This window comes from Odocoileus virginianus, chromosome 4, assembly GCF_023699985.2.
Source record: "Odocoileus virginianus isolate 20LAN1187 ecotype Illinois chromosome 4, Ovbor_1.2, whole genome shotgun sequence".
NCBI classification, from domain to species: domain Eukaryota; kingdom Metazoa; phylum Chordata; class Mammalia; order Artiodactyla; family Cervidae; genus Odocoileus; species Odocoileus virginianus.
The window spans coordinates 24583562-24605566 of NC_069677.1; the positions used below are offsets into that span (position 1 = coordinate 24583562).

General features: G+C 57.1%; 1 protein-coding gene across 1 annotated transcript; it reads right to left on the reverse strand.

Annotated features, from left to right (window-relative positions):
* Positions 1-1791: 1791 nt before the first annotated feature.
* Positions 1792-21548, reverse strand: EPHB3 (EPH receptor B3). The gene is made up of 16 exons (XM_020879970.2): positions 20964-21548; positions 11923-11987; positions 10157-10829; positions 7472-7627; positions 6346-6687; positions 6058-6182; positions 5739-5898; positions 5539-5647; positions 5128-5180; positions 3947-4069; positions 3586-3833; positions 2897-3112; positions 2636-2785; positions 2351-2544; positions 2105-2260; positions 1792-2000 (listed from the first exon to the last, which is right to left on the reverse strand). Exons 1-16 carry the CDS (start codon positions 21073-21075, stop codon positions 1892-1894), a joined length of 2991 nt encoding a protein of 996 aa, XP_020735629.1. The 5' UTR covers positions 21076-21548; the 3' UTR covers positions 1792-1891.
* Positions 21549-22005: the final 457 nt, after the last annotated feature.

Consider the following 22005-nt stretch of genomic DNA (forward strand, 5'->3'; position numbering starts at 1 on the left):
ACTCTCGCCGGCCTGGTCTGCCTCCCGGGGTCTGGCCCCCTGCACCTGAAATAGCTGCCGGTTGCCTGCAGACCTTCAGCATCGCCAAACCCTAGCTACCGTCCCTACTTAGAAAGAATTCCGCTACGGAGCTCTGCCCTGCCTGGAAAGAAGTGAGGGACTGCTCCGTGTGAACCCGGAGATCCACAAGGCTTTGCCTACACTCCCTACTGGGTCCAGCCAGACTCTAATTTGGGATGGGCAGGTTCCTTGGAAACCTGTTCATTGCCCCACAAAGGTTTACTGCCCAAGGTTCCCGCCTTCTAACACTGGGGAAGTCACTGCATATGCACACCCACCCCCCCAACACACATCTAAAGGGCCTGAGTCCCCATTCCCACTCCACCCCCTTTCTCCTTTGACATTTATTTCCAGAAGCTGTTTTCCTAACCCTCTCCCTGGTTCTGGTTATTTATCCTCTGAACCTTTCAAGTGTGCAGGCAGTCTCAGGGTGGGAATCCCAGCCTCGGGCCTCACTTACTGGCTCAGCAACTTTGGGCAAGTTACTTAACCTCTCCCCTTCCTCCTCTGTAAAAAAGAGATAAAAATACTTCCTACCCTGGCTCAGTTGTTGTGAAATTAAATAAGATCCATGTATAAATGGAGCATTTTAGCCCAGTGCCAGGAACATGGTAATTGTTTAGGAAAGAGTAGCCACACTTCTCTGCTGACACTTGCTGAAAAGGACTGCCCTCTGCATCTGAACAGCAGTGGGGTCCCATCCTCTTTGTCCTGGGCCCTGTGACCCTGGAAGCAGATCAATTCCCTGCACCCCCAGCTCCTTCTAGACAATGAGTGTGAAAGGACTCGGTCTATAAAACACCATCCAGACTAGAGTGTCTGCCCAGACAGCCCCTGGAACGGGAATGCCTGGGCCTTAGAAGGAAGGAGCTCTGGGGGAGTTTGCTCTATACTGTTATCACCCCACTTCCAAGAAGTTAGGTGCAACAAGGCTGAAACACAAAAGGGAAGTTGAGCCTGGAGAAGCCTGGATTTGGCCTCCCAATGACTCCTGGGAATTCTGAAGGGCCAGGGCTGAGGGGCCATGAATTTGGGAGGTGGAATGAGGAGGGGCAAGAGAATCATCTTATTGCCTTTATTCCACTGACGGCCCAACTGGCCCCACGGCAGGGCACAGGGCCAAGCCTTTACACACTCACCCATGCTCTCTGTGCAGGCCAGTGCATGCACACATACGCTCACACACATACTCACACACACACACATCCGACCTCTGGCTCTGAAAGTCAGTCTCTGGGGGGCAAGGGGCTGCTCCTCAGCTGGCCCCTGCTTGCCCTTTTATGACAGCACCAAGGGCGGGGGTGGGGCAGGGCCCTCAGCCCCCAGAACAAGTCCCTGTGCAAACTGGAGGTGCCAGCTGGCTTCCGGCAGGGGGGCTTACGTTTCCCCATTCCCAGGGTTCCCTCCTCCAGTTCCTGAGGGAGGGACTGCTCTCTGCCTACCTGGGGGGCCAGACCCCTGCCAGGGCTGGGCCCTGGAGCCCAGGCTTATTCCCCACCTGACCATGCCAGGACCTCCAGCACTGACGAACAGCCAAGTCTGAGGTGGTGGGGATCCCCCCACAGGCGAGCAGGAAGGCCTGGGCCCCGAGGGGCTGGGGAGGGGTCGTCACCCCCTCTCCTAATCCATCTTCAATATGAAGAGGTTTGGGGCACACTTCCTGGGGAGGGAGCACAGGCCTGGAGGAGAAGTCCCAGCTTGGGCCTCTCCCAATCTTCCATCTTCTGGGCCACAGCCTAAGGCTGGGCATCCAAAAGTCCAAAAGTCCAGTCGGCTGGTCGGAGTTCCTGCACGGTCCTTGGTGGGGTACGCACCCAGTGGGAGTCGGGTGTCAGACTTGCACAGGCAACGTCTGGTTCATCTGCAGCCGCATGTCCTGGATACTGCTGAGGATCTTCTTCTGGTGGCCCGCCAAGGTGACCCCGATCCGGAGCAGGTCTCTGCAGAGGGGCCAAGGGCAGCGTCAGTGCCTCCCCTCCTGCCCACCACTCGGGCCCAGCTCGGAGCCCCCAGCCCCGGCCCTCCAAATGTGAGGCACACTCACTCTGCAGTCATCTGGGCCACCAGGTCAAAGGATGCAAACCCCGCGCTGACAAAGCTCTCCTTGTACCGCCCCATCTTGATGGCATCCAGCCAGTCACCAACTGTCGTGAAGGTCGTGTAGTCAGGGACCGTGCGGTCCAGGAGGGGTTGTGACATGCTGTGGGAAGAAGAGGGGACCGGATGAGTCCTGATGTCAGGGGAAGCAGGGTAGGGCTGCTGGCTCCAGATCAGAGACTAACATACTGACCCAGACTGGGCACTGGCGATGACCTTAAGGCTGGCGGCATTACGAATGAGCTTGTCCAGGGTGTTGACGATCTGGGAGAATTTGGGCCTGAGGTTCCGGTCCCGCACCCAGCAGTCCAGCATGAGCTGGTGCAGCGCTGTGGGGCAGTCCATGGGTGGGGGCAGCCGGTAATCTTGCTCCACGGCATTGATGACCTGAGCCAAGAGCCAGGAACCCTGGAGTGAGCCACCACTTGGCTCCCCAGCAGCTCCCACCCACCCGAGCACTCTGGCAGGTCCCACTCACATCCTGGTTGCTCATGTCCCAGTAGGGTCGCTCGCCGTAGCTCATGACCTCCCACATGACGATGCCATAGCTCCAGACGTCACTAGCAGAGGTGAACTTCCGATAGGCTATGGCCTCTGGGGCAGTCCAGCGGATGGGGATCTTCCCGCCCTGGTGAGGGGGGCACACGCCCTTCACCCGATGTCTCGGGGCTGGTCCCCAGCCCCGAGCCCCTGCCTGGCCGGCCCCGCCCCCGGTCTCCCTCCCAGCTGCTTCCTGTACCAGGGAGCTGGTGTAGGTGGGATCAGAGGGGTCATCCTCCAAGAAGCGGGAGAGGCCGAAGTCTGAGACTTTGCAGACCAGGTTGCTGTTGACGAGGATGTTGCGGGCAGCCAGGTCACGGTGCACGTAGTTCATCTCGGACAGGTACTTCATGCCGGCAGCAATGCCTCGCAACATGCCCACCAGCTGGATGACCGTGAACTGTCCATCGTTGAGCTAGAGACAATGAGGAGGCTCAGGAGGCAGCCCATCCCCTCCTGCCCGGCCCCGGGTCTGTCCAAGAACCTGCCTGCCTGCCCACCTTCCCAGGTCCGTCAAGACCACGCCTCGTCTACCACTCTGACCATATCCACTGTGCATTCGAGGGTCAGGAGCTGCCCTCCTGTGTGGCCAGCATCTGTATATATCACCCAATTAGCCCCTGTGAGGACCCAAAGAGCTCTTCCACTTTTATTTTACAGCCAAAGCAGCTGAGACTCAGAGAGGTTAAGTAAAGCCTGAGGTCACACAGGCAGCAGGGGGGAGAGTCAGGATGAGCACTCTGGTCTTCCTGGCTCTGAAAGGTCCAACTGTCTCCCTGCACTGTGCCACCTCAGCAAATATTTGGACTTGAATAGGGTCTGTCTGACTTGTGGGAGCAGGTGGTTTACCCAACCTAGCTCTCTCAGGGAGTGGAAGGGGGCTCTCACCCGCAGGAAGGAGTCCAGGGCACAGTTCTCCATGAACTCAGTGAGGATCATGACTGGCCGACTTTTGGTGACCACGCCCTCCAGCCGGATTATGTTGGGGTGGTCAAACTGACCCATGATGGAGGCCTCGCTGAGGAAGTCCCGCCGCTGCCTCTCTGTGTAACCCACCTTCAGCGTCTTGATGGCCACAAACACCTCCCGGCGGCCAGGCTGTTTCAGCCGACCCCGGCACACTTCTCCAAACTCCCCTGCAGAGTATAAGGCACAGGTACTAAGCCATTTCTGTACCTAACTGGCCTCTGCCCTCCCCCAGGGGTAACCGTCAGCCTCTCCTCCCCACCGTGTGCCCCAACAGACTCACCAGCTCCAATCACCTCCTCAATCTTGACACAGGACACATCAATCTCCTTAGCAAACTCCCGCACAGCCTCATTAGGGTCTTCATAGGTAAAGGGGTCGATATAAACCTTCATTCCAGGAGCAACTAGAGGAAGAAAAGGTGGGCGTGAGAGGGAGCCAGATCCTTGGGCCGAGAACAGTGAGGGAACTCTGCCACCCAGATCCTGCCCCAGTCTTCCTCCCTACCCCCCGCCCCAACAGAAGCACATTCCCAACCTCCCTGCTAAGCCTGCTCTGTATTCCTTTCTGATGAAGCTAGAGCTCCCCCATCCCCACCCCACCACTGTCCCCTTGGTGAGAACTAGCAACCATAAAGGCTAAACACCTGGTATTCTTCTTCTTTCTCCCTCATCTCTCGTCACGTCAAAGCCTGTTTCAGACCCATCCCTCCCCTCATTCCCTCTACCCCTGACCTTGCCAGGCTGTCATCACCCAGACTACTGCCATAGCCGCCCAGCTGGGCTCTCTGCCTCTGGACTTTTCTCACCTATCTAGCCTGCATACCTGTCTTCCTACGACAATACTTTCATTGTATTGCTCCCCAGCTTGAGAGCCTTTCAGATTACCTATGGTGCAGTCAAGTCCAAACTCCTCTGCCTGCCTTTCACGACCCTCCGAGGACTGGCCACAACTACCCAGCCTGGCTTCCCAGCAGCTGTCAAACCAGTCTTCTCACTGCCCCCACAGTCGGGCACTCTCTCCACCCCACCCACTACCTTCCAGAGGCTCCTCTAGCCCAGAATGCTCCCCCTTCCACCTCTCTAAACCCCACTAAATCTCACCTGGCTCAGCTCAGCCCAAGGCTACCTCCTCCAGGAAGCCTTCCTCTCTTCTGAACTCTCACTGTCCTCTGTCGCAGGAACCCCCGACTTAACACTGAATTGTTCTCTCATTGTTTCCTGTGTGTACTATGTTGTCTTTCTCACAAGACTAACTACCCCTGAGGACAGGGGTCACATCTCACTCATCTCTGGGGCTGGCAGGAGTGAGTAGGGGCTCAGGAAATGGCACTTAATTGGAAGCAGGACGGGGCAGCCAAGGGAGGAGTTAAAGGAACGAAGTCCCAGCCAGCAAAGAGGGTATCCCCAAGCCCCGCGGGGACCAAGGGAGCTTTGGGAGGTGGGAAAGAGGAGGCAGACTCACTGTATTGCTGCAGCTTCTCTGTATACTCCGAATCAGAGCTGTGCCGCTGCTTCCTAGGGGGAAGGGGAGAGGGGAGGCCTGAGACAAGTCCAAGCTCCCTCCGTTCAGGGATCCCTTGGGCTCATAGGAGGGGCAGAGTGCCCAGTGCCTGGTCCCATGGTCAGTGGTTACAGCTACCTCTGGGTCTGTGGGCAAGGGGCTCAGTGGACTTGATCCCTGAGGGAATTTGGGGACAGAGAGGGGACAGAATGAAGACATGGGTGTAGATTGGAAAGGGCCTCTCCAGCAATGACACCCTGGGCCTAGGAAGGCTGTGGTTCCAGGTCTGATGTGGGTGATGGTCACCTATGCGCTGAGAGGGCTCAAGGGCACTAAAGGAATGCTCCAGTGGGCCCCTGGGCCCATCGGTACCTGAGGCAGACGACAGCAATGACCACCACAGCCACTACGAAGACCAGCCCAGCCGTGGCTGAGCCCACAATGAGGGGGAGTTGCTCCTGGAGCTGCTGGGCACCGGAGCCTAGAGACGAGGGGGAGGCACAGGTGAGTGGAGGGATGGCAAGCATGGGCGGGGGGGGGGGGGGGGGGGACAGGTGTGGGGGGGCGTGTACCTCTCTCGCTTGTGGTCTCAAACTCAGCTGGGTGGCTGTATTGCCCATAGCCAGCTACCGTGCGGGCACGGACCTGGACCACGTAGCGGGCATCAGGCCTCAGTCCATCCAGCTGCACGGAGTTCTTCTGGCTGGTCACAGTGGAGGCGATGCCCTCACTCTGCAACACCAGGAGGACACTGAGTCTCAGTGGGTCCTGACCTCCCTTGGCCCCTGCCCAGCCTCCTCAGTACCCAAAGCTTTGCTCCCAGGGGACCCCAACACTATCTGGAGTGATCTTCTTGCCCCAGGGCTTCCTCCTGCCCTTTGAGGCTCTGACCTTCTCAAAGTACTTCATCTCGTAGTCCAGGATGACTCCATTGGGCCGCTCTGGGGGTGCCCAGGACAGGGTCAGGCTGCTCCCGGAGCTGCTATGCAGGCGTAGGGTCGGCACTTCGGAGGGGGCTAGGGAAGGGGTGGGGCTCAGCATGGGCTCCTCAGGCCCTGGCATCCTTCCCAAGGACCCAGTTCCCCGGGGCCCCCCGGTGGACCATGGGCAGGCCCCAGACAACTCCGCTCTGGGTGGGGGAAGGTGACCCAGGCCCTACCCTCCCATTGCCCTCCTCACCAGCCTGGTTGGTGGTGATATTCACAGCTGCGTAGCGGGGGGGCAGAGGGCTCTTGCCCGAGACCCCGTTGACCGCCTGCACCTCAAAGGTGTAGCGTGTGTGGGCCAGCAGGTGGCTGATGTGCACCCGGCGCTCGGTCAGGCCCAGCTGCCGAGGCACAAACTCCACGTTGTCATCACAGCGTGAGCAGGTCATGGTCCCGGGGCCCCCGTGGCACTTCTTGCAGATGACATTGTAGAGGAGGTCGTCCCGGCCACCCAGGTCCCGGGGCTCACTCCACTCAAGGATCAGCGAGGTCTCGTTCACATTAGAGATCACACCCCGGGGCGGAGATGGCACCGCTGTGGGGAAGATGAGGGGGAGAGCGGTGAGCTGGGGTGCGGGGACCACCCTCTGCCCAGAGGGTCTTCGTTCTCCAAGCTGCTTCCTACCTCTGCTTTTGCCTCTGCTTTCATATGCAGAATACCTTTCCTATGCCTCTTCACACTCTTATTTGGGCACACTCCTATTTGGCCTTTAAGGGTCAACTTGAGAGGTCACCTCCTCTTGGAAACCTTCCTTGATTCATCCTCTCCCCATCCTATGTACTCCCGTAACCATTCCTGGGCATCCCGCCAGCCTTGCATTTAGCACATTATACGGTGGTTATCTGTTTCCACATCTGTTTCTCCCGCCAGGTTGCAACTTCCTAGGACAGTTGACTGCATCATTCCTGGTGCCTGGCAATGCCTGGCACCAAAGGCCAGAGCAGGGAGAAAGCAGAATACGAGGCTGCCCCAGGGATGAGGCCCCTTCTCTGGTTAGAGATGGACCAAAAGAATAGCAGTCCTAGACAGAAGAAGCAGCAGTGAACTAGAGGGTCCTAGACAGTTCCTGATACCCAGCTATGAGCTAGCAGATGCTTATTTAGTATTGGTGGAGGGCTAAGCCTTTCAATTCACCTGGTTTCTGGCTCAGGGGCTGATCAATTCCTACCTGCGCCGTGTTGAGCACAACGTCTAACCCCCACCCTCAGTGTCCCCATCTGGAAAGTGGAGATATTCACAGAGACTGTTTAGGCATCCCCAGCCTGGCCCACAGAGGGAAGGCCTGAAGTGGAGAACATGAGGACGTGCCACCACTCACTGGTACAGGCACTGTCTGCGGAGTCAGAGTCTGCGCGGTAGAAGTTGTTATGGCAGGTGCAGATGCCAGCGGCTGGTGCAGTGGTGCGGCTATTGGGTGGACAGGGGAGGCAGGGCCCTTCTCCCTGCTTCGCCTTGTAGCTCCCGGGGGGACAGGCTGTGGGGGAGAAGAGGATGGACATCTCAGCTCCCTCCCCTGCAGACACAACCCTCCACACCTCCATGGGAATCTGGCCCTTCCCCAGCACAAGTCTTGGCCCCTCCACCTCCCAGACTGTGCAAGCCATGCTGGTATTGCTTAACTCTGGCTGCAGCTACAAAAGGCCCTTCTGCCTCGTGGAAACCCCACGTCAGCGGATTCCTCCTCGCCCCTCCCCCACCCCCACCCCTGGGGCCTCATGGAAGAAGACGTCAGCTCCATCACCTGGACAGCCTGGACTTGTCGAGGCAGGGAAGAGAGAGGGAGGAGGAGGAAGAGGAGGGGGATGGGAAGAGACCGCTAGCAGGCCAGCAGCACACTCTACTCTGCTGGGATGCCCCCACCCCTCCCTGAAACTCAAGGACAATTACTCCTGAAGAGCCTCAAGAACACCCCAGAACAACCAGGGGTGGGGACTCTGAGTTTCGCGGCCCACCTCTCTCCCTACCCACCAGAAGGAGGACAGCAGCTCCTTTCTGCCCTGGGGTAGGGGTGGGGGCTGAGAAGGGGTGAGAAAAGTAGAGAAAGAAAGCAGGCAGAAAGGCTGAGGTCACCTGGAGTTCAGAGGCCTCAAAGTGTCCAGAAGGGGAACCCTAAACCCAAGAGGAAGCCTAGAGCTCCGTGCCTGAAAACCTGGCACCTCTATCTGGACTTGGGTTTCTGGAGATCCCCTATATCTATGATGGCCATATGATTTATTACTCAAACTGGACTGTTTTGAGAGTGAAAAGGGTCACAAGTAATAATCAGGATAGCTTGATGGGCGTAAACCAGGGCTGCCCTGGACACACTAACATATATGGTCACCCTGTCCATACACAACTGCTTTCGAGAAGGTTATCCTGAGTGTGGGATCCCCGGAGCTGGGGCTATGCCTTCTCTGGGGTTTAATCTCCCCTGACTAAGGTGATATTCCATCCAAGCTCTTTTGAACCAGTGGGAGAGGGGGCAGGGGCCAGGCCAGCCTGGTTGCCATGGGAACCAGCATGCATTTCCTGCCAGGGACCTGCAGAGTGTTAGCCCCTCTTCAGGCTGTCAGGCTCATCACCCCCCACCCCCTTTCTCCACTTAGGAGGAGGAAGTCTGGGGGCAGGTTCCCATAGTGAAGTGGAGAGGCGCCGGGCAAGGCACTGTTCACCTTCCCATGACAGCACAGACATGAAGCCTCACAGCCAGTTTGGGCCACCAGCCCCCCCACACCGAGGGCTGTGCTAAGAGCTGGCTCCCACCCTTTGGCGCTTCAGGCTGCAAGCTCCAGGAGGGCAGACAAGGCCCTCAGCATCTTGACACGCATAGAACAGCACCTTAATGAGACTGTGCTCCCAATGCCCACATTCCCCACCTTGAGGCCTGGAGCAGAACCTCTCTGAGCCTCCTTATTGGCTAAACAGAAGAGGTAACTGGAATCTACCATACAAGACTGTGGTGAGGCTCAGATGAGAGAACCTCTTGTGAACGGGGATTATAGCTGGCAAGTCTAGTACACTGTGAGGTCTTATGAGTCTTGGCAAGCCACCCGAGACAGGCCCCCTAACTTCCTTGTTGTATGCTTGCGTGTGCACGTGCTCAGTTGTATCTGACTCTTTCCGACCGCATGGACTGTAGCCCACCAGGCTCCTCTGTCCATGGGATTTCCCCAGCAAGAATACTGGAGTGAGTTGCCATTTCCAGGGGATCTTCCCAACCCAGGGATCGAACTCACATCTTCTGCATTGGCAGGTGGATTCTTTACTACTGTGCCACCTGGGAAGCCTGCTCTTGTGTATGAATCAAGGACAAAACAATCCCTGTCCCCTGCATCCCAAAACTCCTGAAAGTCACAGCACACACTTACATGGTGCTCTGCTTCCCCGTGTGCCAGGCACTGTTCCAAGGGTGCCCATGCAGTGATTCAGTTCAGTCCCATTCCAGCTCCCTGAAGGAATCACCACTAATGCCCCCATTTTGCACATAATAAGGAAACCAGGGTTCAAGAGTTCAGTGACTTGCCCAAGGTCTCACAGGTGGTTAAGTGGCAGAGTCAGAACTCAGGAGTTTAGAGACAGGGGCCTCTGATCTCTGTACTATAAATATAGCCTCTTAAGATGCAGATGAGACCCCCAGGTTAAAGGGTCAAGCATGAGGAGCTCCAGGGCCCATCTAATATTTCCGGGTGACACATACACTTGGGCACTTGGGCCTGAACAAGTGGGCATCTCTGCCGGCCTCACGAGGCTCTGAGCACATTCTCCAGGTGCCTATTTGTCAAGGATTCCCCATGGTTTCCTTCCTCTCTCTTTAGTTTCATTATTTCTTTTATGATTCTGGTGTCTCTCCTTATTTTCTCTCATCTACCTTCTTGTACAACATTTTTGGCACCTGATACCCCTCTTCCCTTTCCTCCCTCTGCCCCAGATCGGGCAGGTAGGAAGCAGTAGGTAGGGGGCTGTGGGTGGCGGCGGCCCAGGCCTGTCCTCCCTCCCCTCCCCCAGGCTAGTCCTCACTCACGGCGGCACTGGGACTCCTTGGCGGCTGGCTCATGGCCGGTGGCACAGGTACAGGCGCCCACAGGCACCATCCACTCCCCGTCACCGTTGCAGTAGAGCTTGAGGGGCACGGACACCTCCACGGCGTTGGCGATGCAGGTGCCAGGGGCAATGACCAGTGAGGTGGGCTCAGCCCCAGTGAGGGTTTCAGGGAAGAGCGCAAAGCCTGCAGTGGTGGACGCACACTTCTTGTAGAATGCACGCACGGAGATGAGAGACATGCAGGCGCCCTGGTCCTGGAAGGCCAAGTAGAAGCCAGCCTTGGAGAGCGGCCCAAAGCTGCGCACCTTGGTGTTGACACGGCCAGCATCAAGCCGGGAGAAGCTCTCATCAGGTGCGATGGTGTCCACCTTCACGTAGGGGTTCTCCATCCAGAAGGGGGAGGAGGCTGAGGCCACATCACTGTCAGCCTCATAGTAGAAGAGGTTGAAGGTCTCCTTGCAGGAGCCAGGGATATTGGGAATGCTATTGCAGTCCCGCACAGTGAACTTCAGCTCCACATAGACCCGCTGCACATCTCGCCGCCAGATGAACCCTGTGCGAAGCCAGTTGTTCTGGCTGGACTCCCGCACGTTACACACCTGGTACGTGCGGATGGGGTTCATGGCTTCGTCATAGCCACTCACCTCTTCCCACTGTGCAAGTGAAAAAGACGGACAGTGAGACCAGCATTTGCCGGGTGCTTATCACAAGCCCAGATCTGTTATATTTACTTCACAGAGATGCTTCCGTGGTGCAGTGGTTGAGCACATAGACTAGTGGGTTCCAGTTTCAGTTCTCTGTTTGCTGTGTGACTACAGGTAAGTCACTTAACCTCCCTGGCCTCCATTTCCCCATCTGGAACATGGTAAGAATAAAGATATTTAAGGAATAAATGACTTTAACTGAATAAAGCACTTAGAACGGGGCACCTAATAAGTACTTTGTAAGTATCATCTATATTACTTATTATCTTTATGCCTCAGTTTCATTGTCTATAAAATGGGACCAATTGAAAGTAAATGAGGCTGTGAGGAATTAAATAAGTCCAATAAACACTGATTACCACTATTACCATCACATTTAACCTTCACAGTTCCTTAAGAAGATACATCTGTTGTTCCCACTCCTGAGAAGAGGAAGCCAAGACTCACAAAGGCAGGGACTTGCCCAAGGTCACAGAATCGGGTCTGGTGACATGACGGTCTATAATATCACCCAAACCCAATATTCCAGAACTTAGTACAGTTGTGAAGTCCATCGAGGGAAGTCAAATAGAACACTTTAGAGATGTCAAGGACTATAGGAATGTAACATTCAAGAAATGGAGGCCCAGAAAGGTAAACTGTCTTGCTCAAAGTCACAGCAAGTCAGAGATCTGGAACCAATGTTTCTTTGTTCCCAAGCCAGTGCTCTTCCCAAGGACCCGGGAAGGAGGAAGATGACAGACATGCAAAGGACTGTCAGGTAGTAAGGGATGGGAATAGGCTGAAGATAGGCTGAGGGGCGGGCAGAGGGAGAGCGGGACAAAGATGGTGTGTATGTGGGAGCAAGGACAGAGGCAGGCTGAAGGGTCAGAGATGAAAACATTTTCAGACATGGACCAGTAGGCAAGGAGGAAGGTGACAGGTGCAGACGATGTAGATGCCACAGATGGGAAACTGACAAGTAGGGGACAGAGGCAGCCCTGCTGAGGCAAAGGGGCCAATTGGCAAGCAACACTCAGGAGGAATGGAGAGGAGGTCTTACCCCACTTTCTGGATGAGAGGTCCATGCCAACTCAGATGTCACCCATTTTGTATCCATGAGGGTCTCTGCAGGAGCAACAAGAGAAAAAATGTCAGGGGCCAAGCTTAGGATAAGGAGAAAGAGGAGGTTGCCCAGCAAAGTCCAGGATGCCAGACATCAATTCCCACCAGGTTCTCCCAGGTTCCCAAAGCTCTCAGCTCCCCAGGCCCAGAGGAGACCCTGCAGCCACTCCCAGAGATGTCACAGCCTCAAAGATGTCTTGTCAGGCCAGCTGGGAGTGGGTGTTAGTCGCTGACCCCAGGTCTGGGTTAATGAGGCAGGAGCCAGGGCCGGTTCACACACCTACAGGCTCTACTAATCTTCACACAAAGGGGCTGGCAGGGCCTTTATCCTGGAACAAAGGGCCGTGTGCTTCAGACCCTGTTGCCCAGGCCTCCCCTGACTCCATTCCCAACACAAAGGCGCAGCCCCACACACGCCCAGGGGAATGGGAGAACAGTCGCAGGCCAGAGCCCACACCCACCCAGCCTCCTACACAACCACCTCTGGTGGACAGGACAGGAATGCTGTTTGAGAATGGGGTGAGGATCACCAAGGCCCAGCCAGCTCCTCTAGAGCTAGTTCAGTTGTTCCTGCAATCCTTGGATAAAAGTACTGTTGGTGTATCCCTTTTACAGATGAGAAAACTGATGCCTGGATACAGTATGTGAAAAAAGTGAAACTGTTAGTCGCTCAGTTGTGCCTGACTCTGCAATTCCACGGACTGTAGCCCACCATGCTCCTCTGTCCGTGGGATTCTCCAAGCAAGAATACTGGAGTGGGTAGCTATTCCCTTCTCCCGGTGTTCTTCCCAACCCAGGGATCGAACTCAGGTCTCCTGCATAGCAGGCAGATTCTACACTGTCTAAGCCACCAGGGAAGTCCAAGTACAATATATATAGGACCTAAGGTAAAACTGCTAGAATTTGAGGTGAAAAGTTTTGAAACGTGTCTCAAATTCAAGTGTGACTCTACAACCAATCTCTTAACCAGGGTACTGTGACTGCAATATGCCCTTCTGTAAAGGGGAAACAGAGAAAGCCGAGAAAGCTCCTGTGTATACTTGGTCTCAACCAAGCTGTCACCTCCTCCAAGAAGCCTACCCTGAACCCCCAAGTCAGTGTTAGATGCCTTCCTCTGTGTATCCAGGGCCAAGGGCTTTGTTGCAGCACCAATCCCATTCTAAGCTTCAGGTTTTTTGTCTGTTTCCTTTTGCTTGGCCATAGGATGGGTCTATTAATGCTTATGACATAAACTTGCTCCCCTAGGAACTGGATCTGGGTTCTGGCTTGATAACTCTCCTCTCTGACAGTCTAACCCCAAAATTAGACCTAGGAGTGGGAAAGAGGTCCTGAGTCTTTTCTCATAGCCTGGAAGACAGCCAGTGGTTCTCCCCTCAACTCAAGCTGGAATGGGGCAGGATTGCCCCAGAAGTCCTGGGGGCCTCTACATCAACAGTGGGGACAGGCTGGAGGTACTTGGAGAAGGGAAAGACCCAAACCCTACAGACTCCCGGCTTGTGGTCTTTGCCAGTTTCCTGCAGTCTGGGTCTGAGCTGGGGATGGTGGACGAGGCAGCTGTGGGCCCAGGCCCTCACGTGAGGCAAAGGGGGCGGCCAGTAGCAGCCATTCACTTGGGGAGCGAGGCTCCCTCCTCCTTCCTGCAGCAGCAGCTGGTCCCTGGAGGGCCGGGCTGAGGGGTGAGCCATCCCAGTTTCGTCGTCGGTGGCCTGATACGCCCCTCTGGCAGACAGACACACAGACACCGACGTTCAGCGCGGAGGTGGAGGGGTCCGGGAGAGAAGAAGGGGTGGACAGAAGCAGGGGCCCAGAGACAGGCAGGGAGGGAGACCGGCGGGTCTCGGGGCTCGGGGCGGAGCGGGCGAACGGTGGGCGTCACCGGAGCAGGAGGGATGTGCGGGGCGGCGGGCTAGGACCAGACTGCCGGGATGGCCGGCGGCGGACTACAAAAGACAAGGAGGCCCAAGGAGACAGACGCGGAGAAGGGAGTTGCCAAGTAGCCTCTTCCCCAGCCAGCAGGCCGGAGTGCCGAGGTCCCTGGGAGCCCCTGGGAGCCCCTGGGAGCCGCGAGCCAAGTGCACCCCCTCCCCCCAGCCAGTCCGCCTGCTGGTCTGCCCGCAGCCCGCCGCCCGCCGCCCGCCGCCCGCCACCGCCACCGAGCCGGCCAGGGCTCCCACCGCTCCCTCGAGCTGCCTCCCTCCTCCCTCTCCCTCACTTCCTTCTGCTCAGCCTGTGCCAAACCCATCTGGAACTATTTAAACCCAAATATTCAGCCCCCTCCCCCCTCCAAGCCAGATTCCTCCACAGTTTAAAACAAGCCCAGCGCTGGCTCTGAGAGGCGGGAGGGAGGGGGCCCGGGGAGGGAGGCAGAGGGGGAGGTTGGTGAGGGGAGGCTCTTCATTTCTGTTTAATTTCTGGGGAGCGAGAGAGGGAGGGGGCGGGGGGATCGGCCCTTGGCCATCGCTCAGCCTTGGCCATCGCTCAATCTCGGCACATTTTTCCCATTAATGAGGAGAGGACTTAGATTTCGAGTCATGTGTGCCTGAGGAAGGGCTCGGTCACCCTGGTGGGGAGGGGCTTGCTCTCTGGGGGAGGGGAAGGGCCTACTCCCTTCTGCAGGAGGGAGGCCCTGAAGGGCCTGTGTCCCAGCCTCAGGAAGAACATGGGGGTGAATCTGTCTGTGGTGTTGAGGGGGAGAGACTCACCCCATCCACAGCCCACCTTTCCTATGTGTAGGGTGTGTGTGTGTGTAAGTACACACTTGCTGGGGTAAAGGATACAGGTACAGGGGACAAGGACAAAACAGGAATGAAGAAGCAGTCTCCAAACTCCCCAGCTGCCCCCCTCACGCCCACCCACTTCTGTCCCACCATGTGGCTGCTGGAGGGAAACCAGAGGGTGGTGGACACTAGCAGATACAGGCTCTGTTGGGCAGGGAACCCCACCACTACCCCTGCCCCCCTGCAAGAAAGCGGAGGAAGTGGCCACCAGGCCTTTCTGGAACTCTTTGGGACTGGGGCTTCATGGCTCAGAAGGAAAGCAGCACCCCTTTCGGGTTTCACGGGGCCAACGGGAGTGGCCACGTGGCAGCAGCTGTGTGGCTCTCGCCTGTGCACACAGAGGCACACACTTCACCAAGTTCTCAGTGACTGGGCTCCTTCCCACCACTGGGGCTAAAGAGTGACAAGTCCCACATATGGTGGACAAAAACACACAAAGCCACAGCCACCCGCAGACACACACACACGCTTTCACGCACAGTCTGCCTTTCACAGACATATGGATGCATCTGGTCCAAACAGATCAGTCTTCCTGAGACATCCATATACAATGAATCTTTCCTACACACAGATCCGGCATGCCTTAGGCAAAGACTCACTCTCACAGCCTTCATATGTGCGGATTTCCTGAGACATATGCATCCGCGAGGGCGCGTGCAGCCAACAGTGCGTTTTCCCTACACACCCAGCCGCACGCTATTGCCAACCACACGTCACAGTCTTAAGTGTAGTCAAGTGCAAACACAAACACCAGTTTGCCTGTACAGACGCCGTGACATGCTCTTACACAGTCATACACAACTAGCATCAGCTGCACACGCACAGATGCCCACTTGCACTGTGACATTCCACAGGAGCTTGCAGACATAGTGTATGTATCAATATCTAGAGGTGGCATAAAGCCTCGGAGTTGCATTCTCGACGCACATGCCACACACACACACATTCTGCAAGCCCGTTCTTTCTGTGAGGTGAGTTTTCAAGTGAGATGGAGAAGAGTGGGAGAGGGCACTCTTCTGCCGAGAAAGCACAGAGACTGGGACAGCCTTGACCAGAGGCACAGGGAAGGAACAAGCTCCAGACCGGCTTCCTGTGGCCCTGGCCCAGGCAGGAGCTGTCACAGGTCACGAGGCTGGGGGTGGGGCAGGGGCATGAAGATGCTTCTGGGTGTGGCAGGGTGCAGTCTCCCCAGGTATAGCCCTTGCCCAAGCAGCAGGCCACTTCCCTGCTAGCACAATGGTACCATCCCCAGCTCTGGGGCCGTGGTAGGGTGGGGGTGCCAGGATGAAGACAGGTAGCCTCAGCAGCCTCAGGCAACACTTCCACGCATAAGTTGGGGGCACAAGAGGAGAACATCATGGGCAACCAGCATGTGTCTGAGGGCTTCACTGGGCCATACTGGTGCAGGGTGGGAGCCTGGCCCCTGCTTTAGTGAAGGGCCAGGGGCACATGACTTTATGGAGCTACTAGATCCCACAGAATCCCCAAGCCCCAAGTCACACAAAGCACCCCACCCTGCGAGCAGGTGTGCCGGTGAGACTCAGAGAATAAAAAAATCTAGAGAACAGGAGCAAGAAACAACCAGCCCAAACTCCAGACCACGGACTGTGAGGTGGCAGGAAAGGTCACGCTCCCGAACTGGGCCAACAGAGTGTGCAGGGGCAGGAGGACAGAGGCACAGGGTCTGAGCAAGAAGGCACGCCCTGGGACCCTGCCTGCAAAGAGAGGGGGAAGACTCCTCCAGAGTTGGTCCCCCTCTTCTGCCTGGAATCCCTACCTCAGCCAACCAACCTGAGCAATCTGTCCTGTCTTCTCCCCTCCCACCCCTCCCCGAAGTCTCAGCGTGTGCACATGCGTGTACTAACCTGCACAGCCAGGGTGGTCAGCTCGAGAAGGAAGGGATCTGAAGCAGACTCTGCCATAGGACCTGGAGGACCTCCTCTCCCTCCCCCTGCCACGGCGCCAAGGCCCTCAGGTCTGGGTTGGAGGGGAGGGGAGCATCTCAGAACAGGGAACACATTTTGTTTTTCATTCTTCCCCTCAGATCACAGAGATTTATAATTAAATAAACCTGAGAGGGAGGAGAAGGGAAGAGGAAGCAAGGGGCAGGAGCCTAAATGCCTCAGTGCTCATCCATGGTCCCCACCCTGCAATGGAGGAGACCTGGGTTCAATCCTTGGGTTGGGAAGATCACCTGGAGAAGGGAATGGCTGGAGTGGTCCAGTATTCTTGCCTGGAAAATTCCATGGACAGAGGAGCCTGGTGGACTACAGTCCATGGGGTCACAAAGAGTCAGACACAACTAAAACGACTAACACTAAGAGGACTAATGGCCCCCACCCCAGTCATGGCCCTGCCAGCCAGCCAGAAGGGTGATGCACAGCTCACCTTTAAAGGCTTCCCTGGGATTCTGGCCACAGCCGGTCTGACCAGGAGTCTCAGGGCAGAGAGGCAACAGGAGACCGGGTGCCAGGGCCAGCCCTCGGGGCAGGGGGCCTCTCCCACCCCATCAGGTGCCCAGCTGTACCCAGTCTCCCTCCCCACCACCTCCAGCTGCCCAATCCCGACAAACCAGTTTGACTCAGCACAACAGGCAGGGCTACAATTTTCAAACTATGCAGGCCTGGTGATTCAGCCTCTTCATGCTGTTTAATTAGTGGAAGGCCGGGTGGCAGAGGCCTTGCCCATGGCAGCTTTGGATTAGCTCGCTGCTGCCGAGGCCACAGCGGCAGTGGCGGCAGCAGTTCTCGTTAAAAGGAACACAGTGACAGGCAAGCTGGTTCCCTCGAGTACCTGCCACTGTCCCTCGAGTACCTGCCACTGTCCCTCGTCGCAGCTCTGAGGTGCCAGCTCAAGACAGACGGGTGGGGGGCACCAGAGGCCACTCAAACACATGGGAAAGCCACAGAAACCCCAGCCTGCTGTCACTTTTCAGCTGCCACCGCCTCAGTGGTCACTGCCGCTGAGAAAGAGGTGGACTCACACACGCCTCTCTCCCCAGGGAGAGTCTTCCACTGCAGCGACAGGGCTTGCCTGGGAGAAGGCCGACCAGCCCCCACCTCTTATATCTGGTAACTGTTTCTCTTTTCTCCAAAGGGTGTCTTCCCAGCAGGGACCTCCCCATCCTATCTGAGGTATAAGGACCCTGTGGTCTGGACATCCTTCTTCATCCCACACCCTGTTCCCAGTCCGCTCACCTACTGGACTCCACTTCCTGGTTCATGATCCCCCAAGGGGAGAATGATCTTGGCTTGGAGGACTGGGGAACATTATACGAAAGAAGAGTGAGCAACCAGGTGACCCTCTTTCCCTGTGACTGAGGGTAAATTTGAGGGCAGTTTGTGTGCATGCTGGGGGCGGGGGAATCAATCAGAGGGCAAGGAAAGGTGTTTCTTTAACCAAGGAGGACAAGCAAGGACCCTGGCTCTATCCTCATGGAAAACTGAAATATTTGGAGGCAGAATCTTGGTGAACCCCAAGTGTGTAGATGAAAGAGCAACTAGGTGCTAGTTGGCATCTAACCAATGAGACCATGAGGGTCAGCACCCACAGCTCAAGAACCTGGCCTAAATATAACGACCCCAGAGCCCAAGGGCAAACCAAATACTAGCAAAACCAAAGGGAAGGCTGGAGTGAAGGGGGTGAGATCCTCCACCCATAAAGCTTGGGGATGCTGAAGAGATATTTGGTGCTGGGTGTCCCACCTAGCCCTGCCCTCTGGCCTAGCCCAGGACCCCCAAATCTACCCATCCCCCATTCGAGTTCCTGAATAAGGATGGGGTACAGGCAGGAGTCAAGGTCAAGTCTCTTCTTACCCCCATCCTTTCCCTCCCAAAGCTGGAGAGAAATGGAGGTTGGAGGAGAGGGGATAGCAACTTCCCCAGGCTAACTTCTTTTCCCCTCATCATGGCTTCCTCTAAGCGCCCTCCTGCAGGGCAAGTGTATACACCAGTTTCACTTTCTGGTGCTCCCCAAGGAGCAGACCCTAGGGTAATAATAATAACAACAGTTAATCCTTGAATAACAATAGCTATGTGCCAAGCACTTGACACACATTAAGGATTCAATCTTCATAACACCCCCTAGGAGGTGGGTTCCACTACTATCCCATGTCACAGTAAGGGAGAGCAGGAGGGTGGGTAGGGGAACCAGTGGGCTGGGGTCAGCGCCTGAGGCATCATCTCTCTCCTTTCTTTCTTTCTCACACTAACTGAAGACCCTAAGTTCTGATACATGGCAAACGTGAAGGAATTAATGAAAGCCACACTTGGGAGGCACTGTTACCTTCTTAGGAGCGCCCCACACTGGCCTGGCCTCCCAGCTACCACCCACGCAGTCAGGGAAGAGCCCCAGACCCCACTTCACAGCTGAGGGAGGAGGGGACAGAGTAGGGGCCACAGCCCCACTGCCCTCTCTTTCCTGGGCTGCTACAGCTCACCAGGCTTCTGCCTCCTGGCCTGCCCCTCACGTCCTGGGCCTGGAAACCCGGATGCCAGCTCCCAGCTAGGGCCTGCCATCCAGGGTCTAAAGGGACCAGCAGATTGTGAGGAGTGAAAAGGAGAAATAAAGGAAGGGAAAGAGGAAGAAGGGACACAGGGAGGGAAGAAGGAAGGAAGGGGGGTGAGCCTTTTCAGGTAGCCCTTGCTCACCTGACCCAAACCACCCCCCTTCGCCCCACTCTCAGCATCAGCACGCACCGCACCCCACAACAAGGGCTCTGGGGCCTGGCACACACAGCCCCGTAAGCGCGTGTGCCGGTGTCGTCTCTCCTGGGCTAAGGCACAGACCTGAGAACTCCAGCAGGCTCACACCCTTGAGGCAATCAACAACAAAGCTCCACACTGGTTTCTCACGCCTGTGATCCTATCACACACATGTGGGTGAGTGTGCGCCAAGTGTGGGTGCGACCTCGGTGTGTCTGTCTGGATTTGCATGTGTCCACCCGTGTGAATCAGTCTGTCAGCACCAATGGGCTCAGAGATAAAAGACGATGGGGATTCAGAAGAATGTTGTTTTTTTTCTCCTGAAGAAAATGAAAAAGCAACCAGAAGATGCCTTTCTCTTGTAACTGTGTTCTTTTTTCCTTCCAACCTTCAAGTTTACCGATTGTGAACAAGCGAACAAACCAAGTCACACAGAATTTGTTTTTGTTCTTAAACTAAGAAAAGTGACTAGATCGGTTAAAGATACCAAACAGAAGTACTGCCTGTCATCCCAGTTCCCCCCAGTCTGTGGTGTCCTTCCCTCCACATTCAGGAAGGTTTTTCTTCCGTCATTTAATGGCTCCAAAAATTTTAGAAAACCGTGTGTGGATGTGTGTGTATCTGTCTGTCTGTCTATTGTTTGCCTCATGTCAGTGCCTCTGTCCCTGCAGGCTTGTGTCAAGTGAATGTATGTGAGCTCTCCCACGGGGGCCAAAACCACTTAGGCTGTTCATCCAGGCACAGTCCTATGGAAGTTGGAGCAACCCCCCAGCAGCCCTCTCTGCAGGTCTCGCACAACCCACGGAGACGCCTGGCCTTTTCCACTGGTAAGGCATCAGCTCTAGCTCTACTTGAGACAAACCCCACAACCTCAGTTCGGTGGAGACCCTAGCACTGGTGGTGGGGGTCCTGCGAGAAGGCAGAGGGGAAGCGCCAGAGCAGTGTGCAACGGCGATGCACACAGCACCTTGTGGGTAGTTGGCGCTCGGTAAACCGTCAACAATAACAGGCCCCCGCCTCTCCATCCCCGCAGCCATCCCCTGACAAAGCAGAGTGCACGCACTCAGACTCTCACGGTTAACTCCAAGGGGTTCCTCGCCAACGCGGCCCCTCAACCTGGGGAGCCCAGCAGCAGCCTCGGAGCCCCGGCGTTGCCTGGTGGGGGTCGCCCACACATCCCTGCATTCAGGAGGTGCGGAGGGCCCCGTTCCTCTGTCCTGAGTGCCCGGCACTCCTACAGAAGCTCACCGACGGGCCATGACTTTTCAGGGACGCTCACCCAGGTCGAGCTGCCTGCGATCCCGCAACCGGCAGATGAGGCGGCGCCCAAGGCGTCCCCGCCACCCCAGCTCCAGCCCCTGGAGAGGGTGCGGGTGGCCGAGCCTCCTCCGAAGTGCGCCTGGACTGCATCGGACCGACACCGCAGACCCTCCCCCGGCCCCCGCTCGGGCGACCCCAGACACCTTAACCCTTGGACGCACTCCCCCGACGCTGCTCACCTTCCAGCGCCCGGCAGCCGGCGGGCAGCAGCAGGGGTAGCAGTAGCAACGGAGAAAGCAGCGGCAGGAGCCCCGGCGGCAGCGGCGGCGGCGGCGGGCGGGCTCGGGCCATGGCCGGGGCTGGCTCCGGGAGCCGAGCCGGGCCGCGCCGGGCCGCGCCGGCGGGGCGGCGGGCACCCGCAGGAGGATCCACTCGGCGGGGGCGAGAAGGCTCGCGCACGGTCCCAGGAGATCCAGGAAAGGAGAGGATGCAACCCAGGCAAGCGGCTCCGGGACCCAGGCGGCGCCCTGAGTCGGGCGATCCTGGGGATGCGAGCAGGTCGGTCCCGGGGGAATCTGGACTGACCGGTCCAGGAGGATCCCGGGCGCTTGGAAAGCTCGGAGCCAGAGAACTCAGGGAGACGGGCCGGGGCGGGAGGGAGCAAGTGGTGGTAGTTCGGGGTGCACAGTAATCCAGCGGTCTCCTGCGGGCCCGACTCGGATCTGAGACTCCGGGTGCGCGCGCCGTCCGGGGTCCGAGCTGGGTTCTTGCTGCGCCGCTCACGTACTCACTTCTGCTGTCCCCAGCGCTGGCGCGGCCGCTCTGGACGAGAGGGGCGGGGCTGTCCGCCTGCCTGTCATCGCGGAGGCCCCGCCCCTATCCACCCACCGCCCACTCACAGACGGCCAGGCACGCTGGTTCGGCCTCAACAGCACTCCGCCAGAGCTCAGTTGGCAGCGGTTCCATCACGCCCACCCTCAGGTTCTCTGAGGCCTGGGGTGGGCGGGGCCAAGGAAAAGATGAATTAGATTGGGCGGAGCGATACTGTCCATCAGAGGGAAAAACCCGCCTCCTGTCCCCCAGCGGTGATTAGTAACCGAACCTGAGTCCGAGGTGCCATTCACGTAAAACGAGCCGGGCGCGCCCCCGTGTGGTCTGTGCGTGCCTGAGGCCGCCCCCATGTGGCTGTCTTTACAGTCACGTCCAGACCCAACCTAATCGCGGTTTACGCATTACCAGGTGGGCGTCCTCCGCGACACATCCTGTGACTAGGACCTTCTC

Excerpts from the sequence above, each read along its gene's own strand:
- EPHB3 (XM_020879970.2), bottom strand. The coding sequence starts at position 21,075 with ATGGCCCGAGCCCGCCCGCCGCCGCCGCCGCTGCCGCCGGGGCTCCTG. Across the intron at positions 2,545-2,635 it reads GGGACATGAGCAACCAGGAT|GTCATCAATGCCGTGGAGCA; the intron begins GTGAGTGGGACC and ends CTCTTGGCTCAG. Across the intron at positions 2,261-2,350 it reads ATCGCCAGTGCCCAGTCTGG|CATGTCACAACCCCTCCTGG; the intron begins GTCAGTATGTTA and ends TTCTTCCCACAG.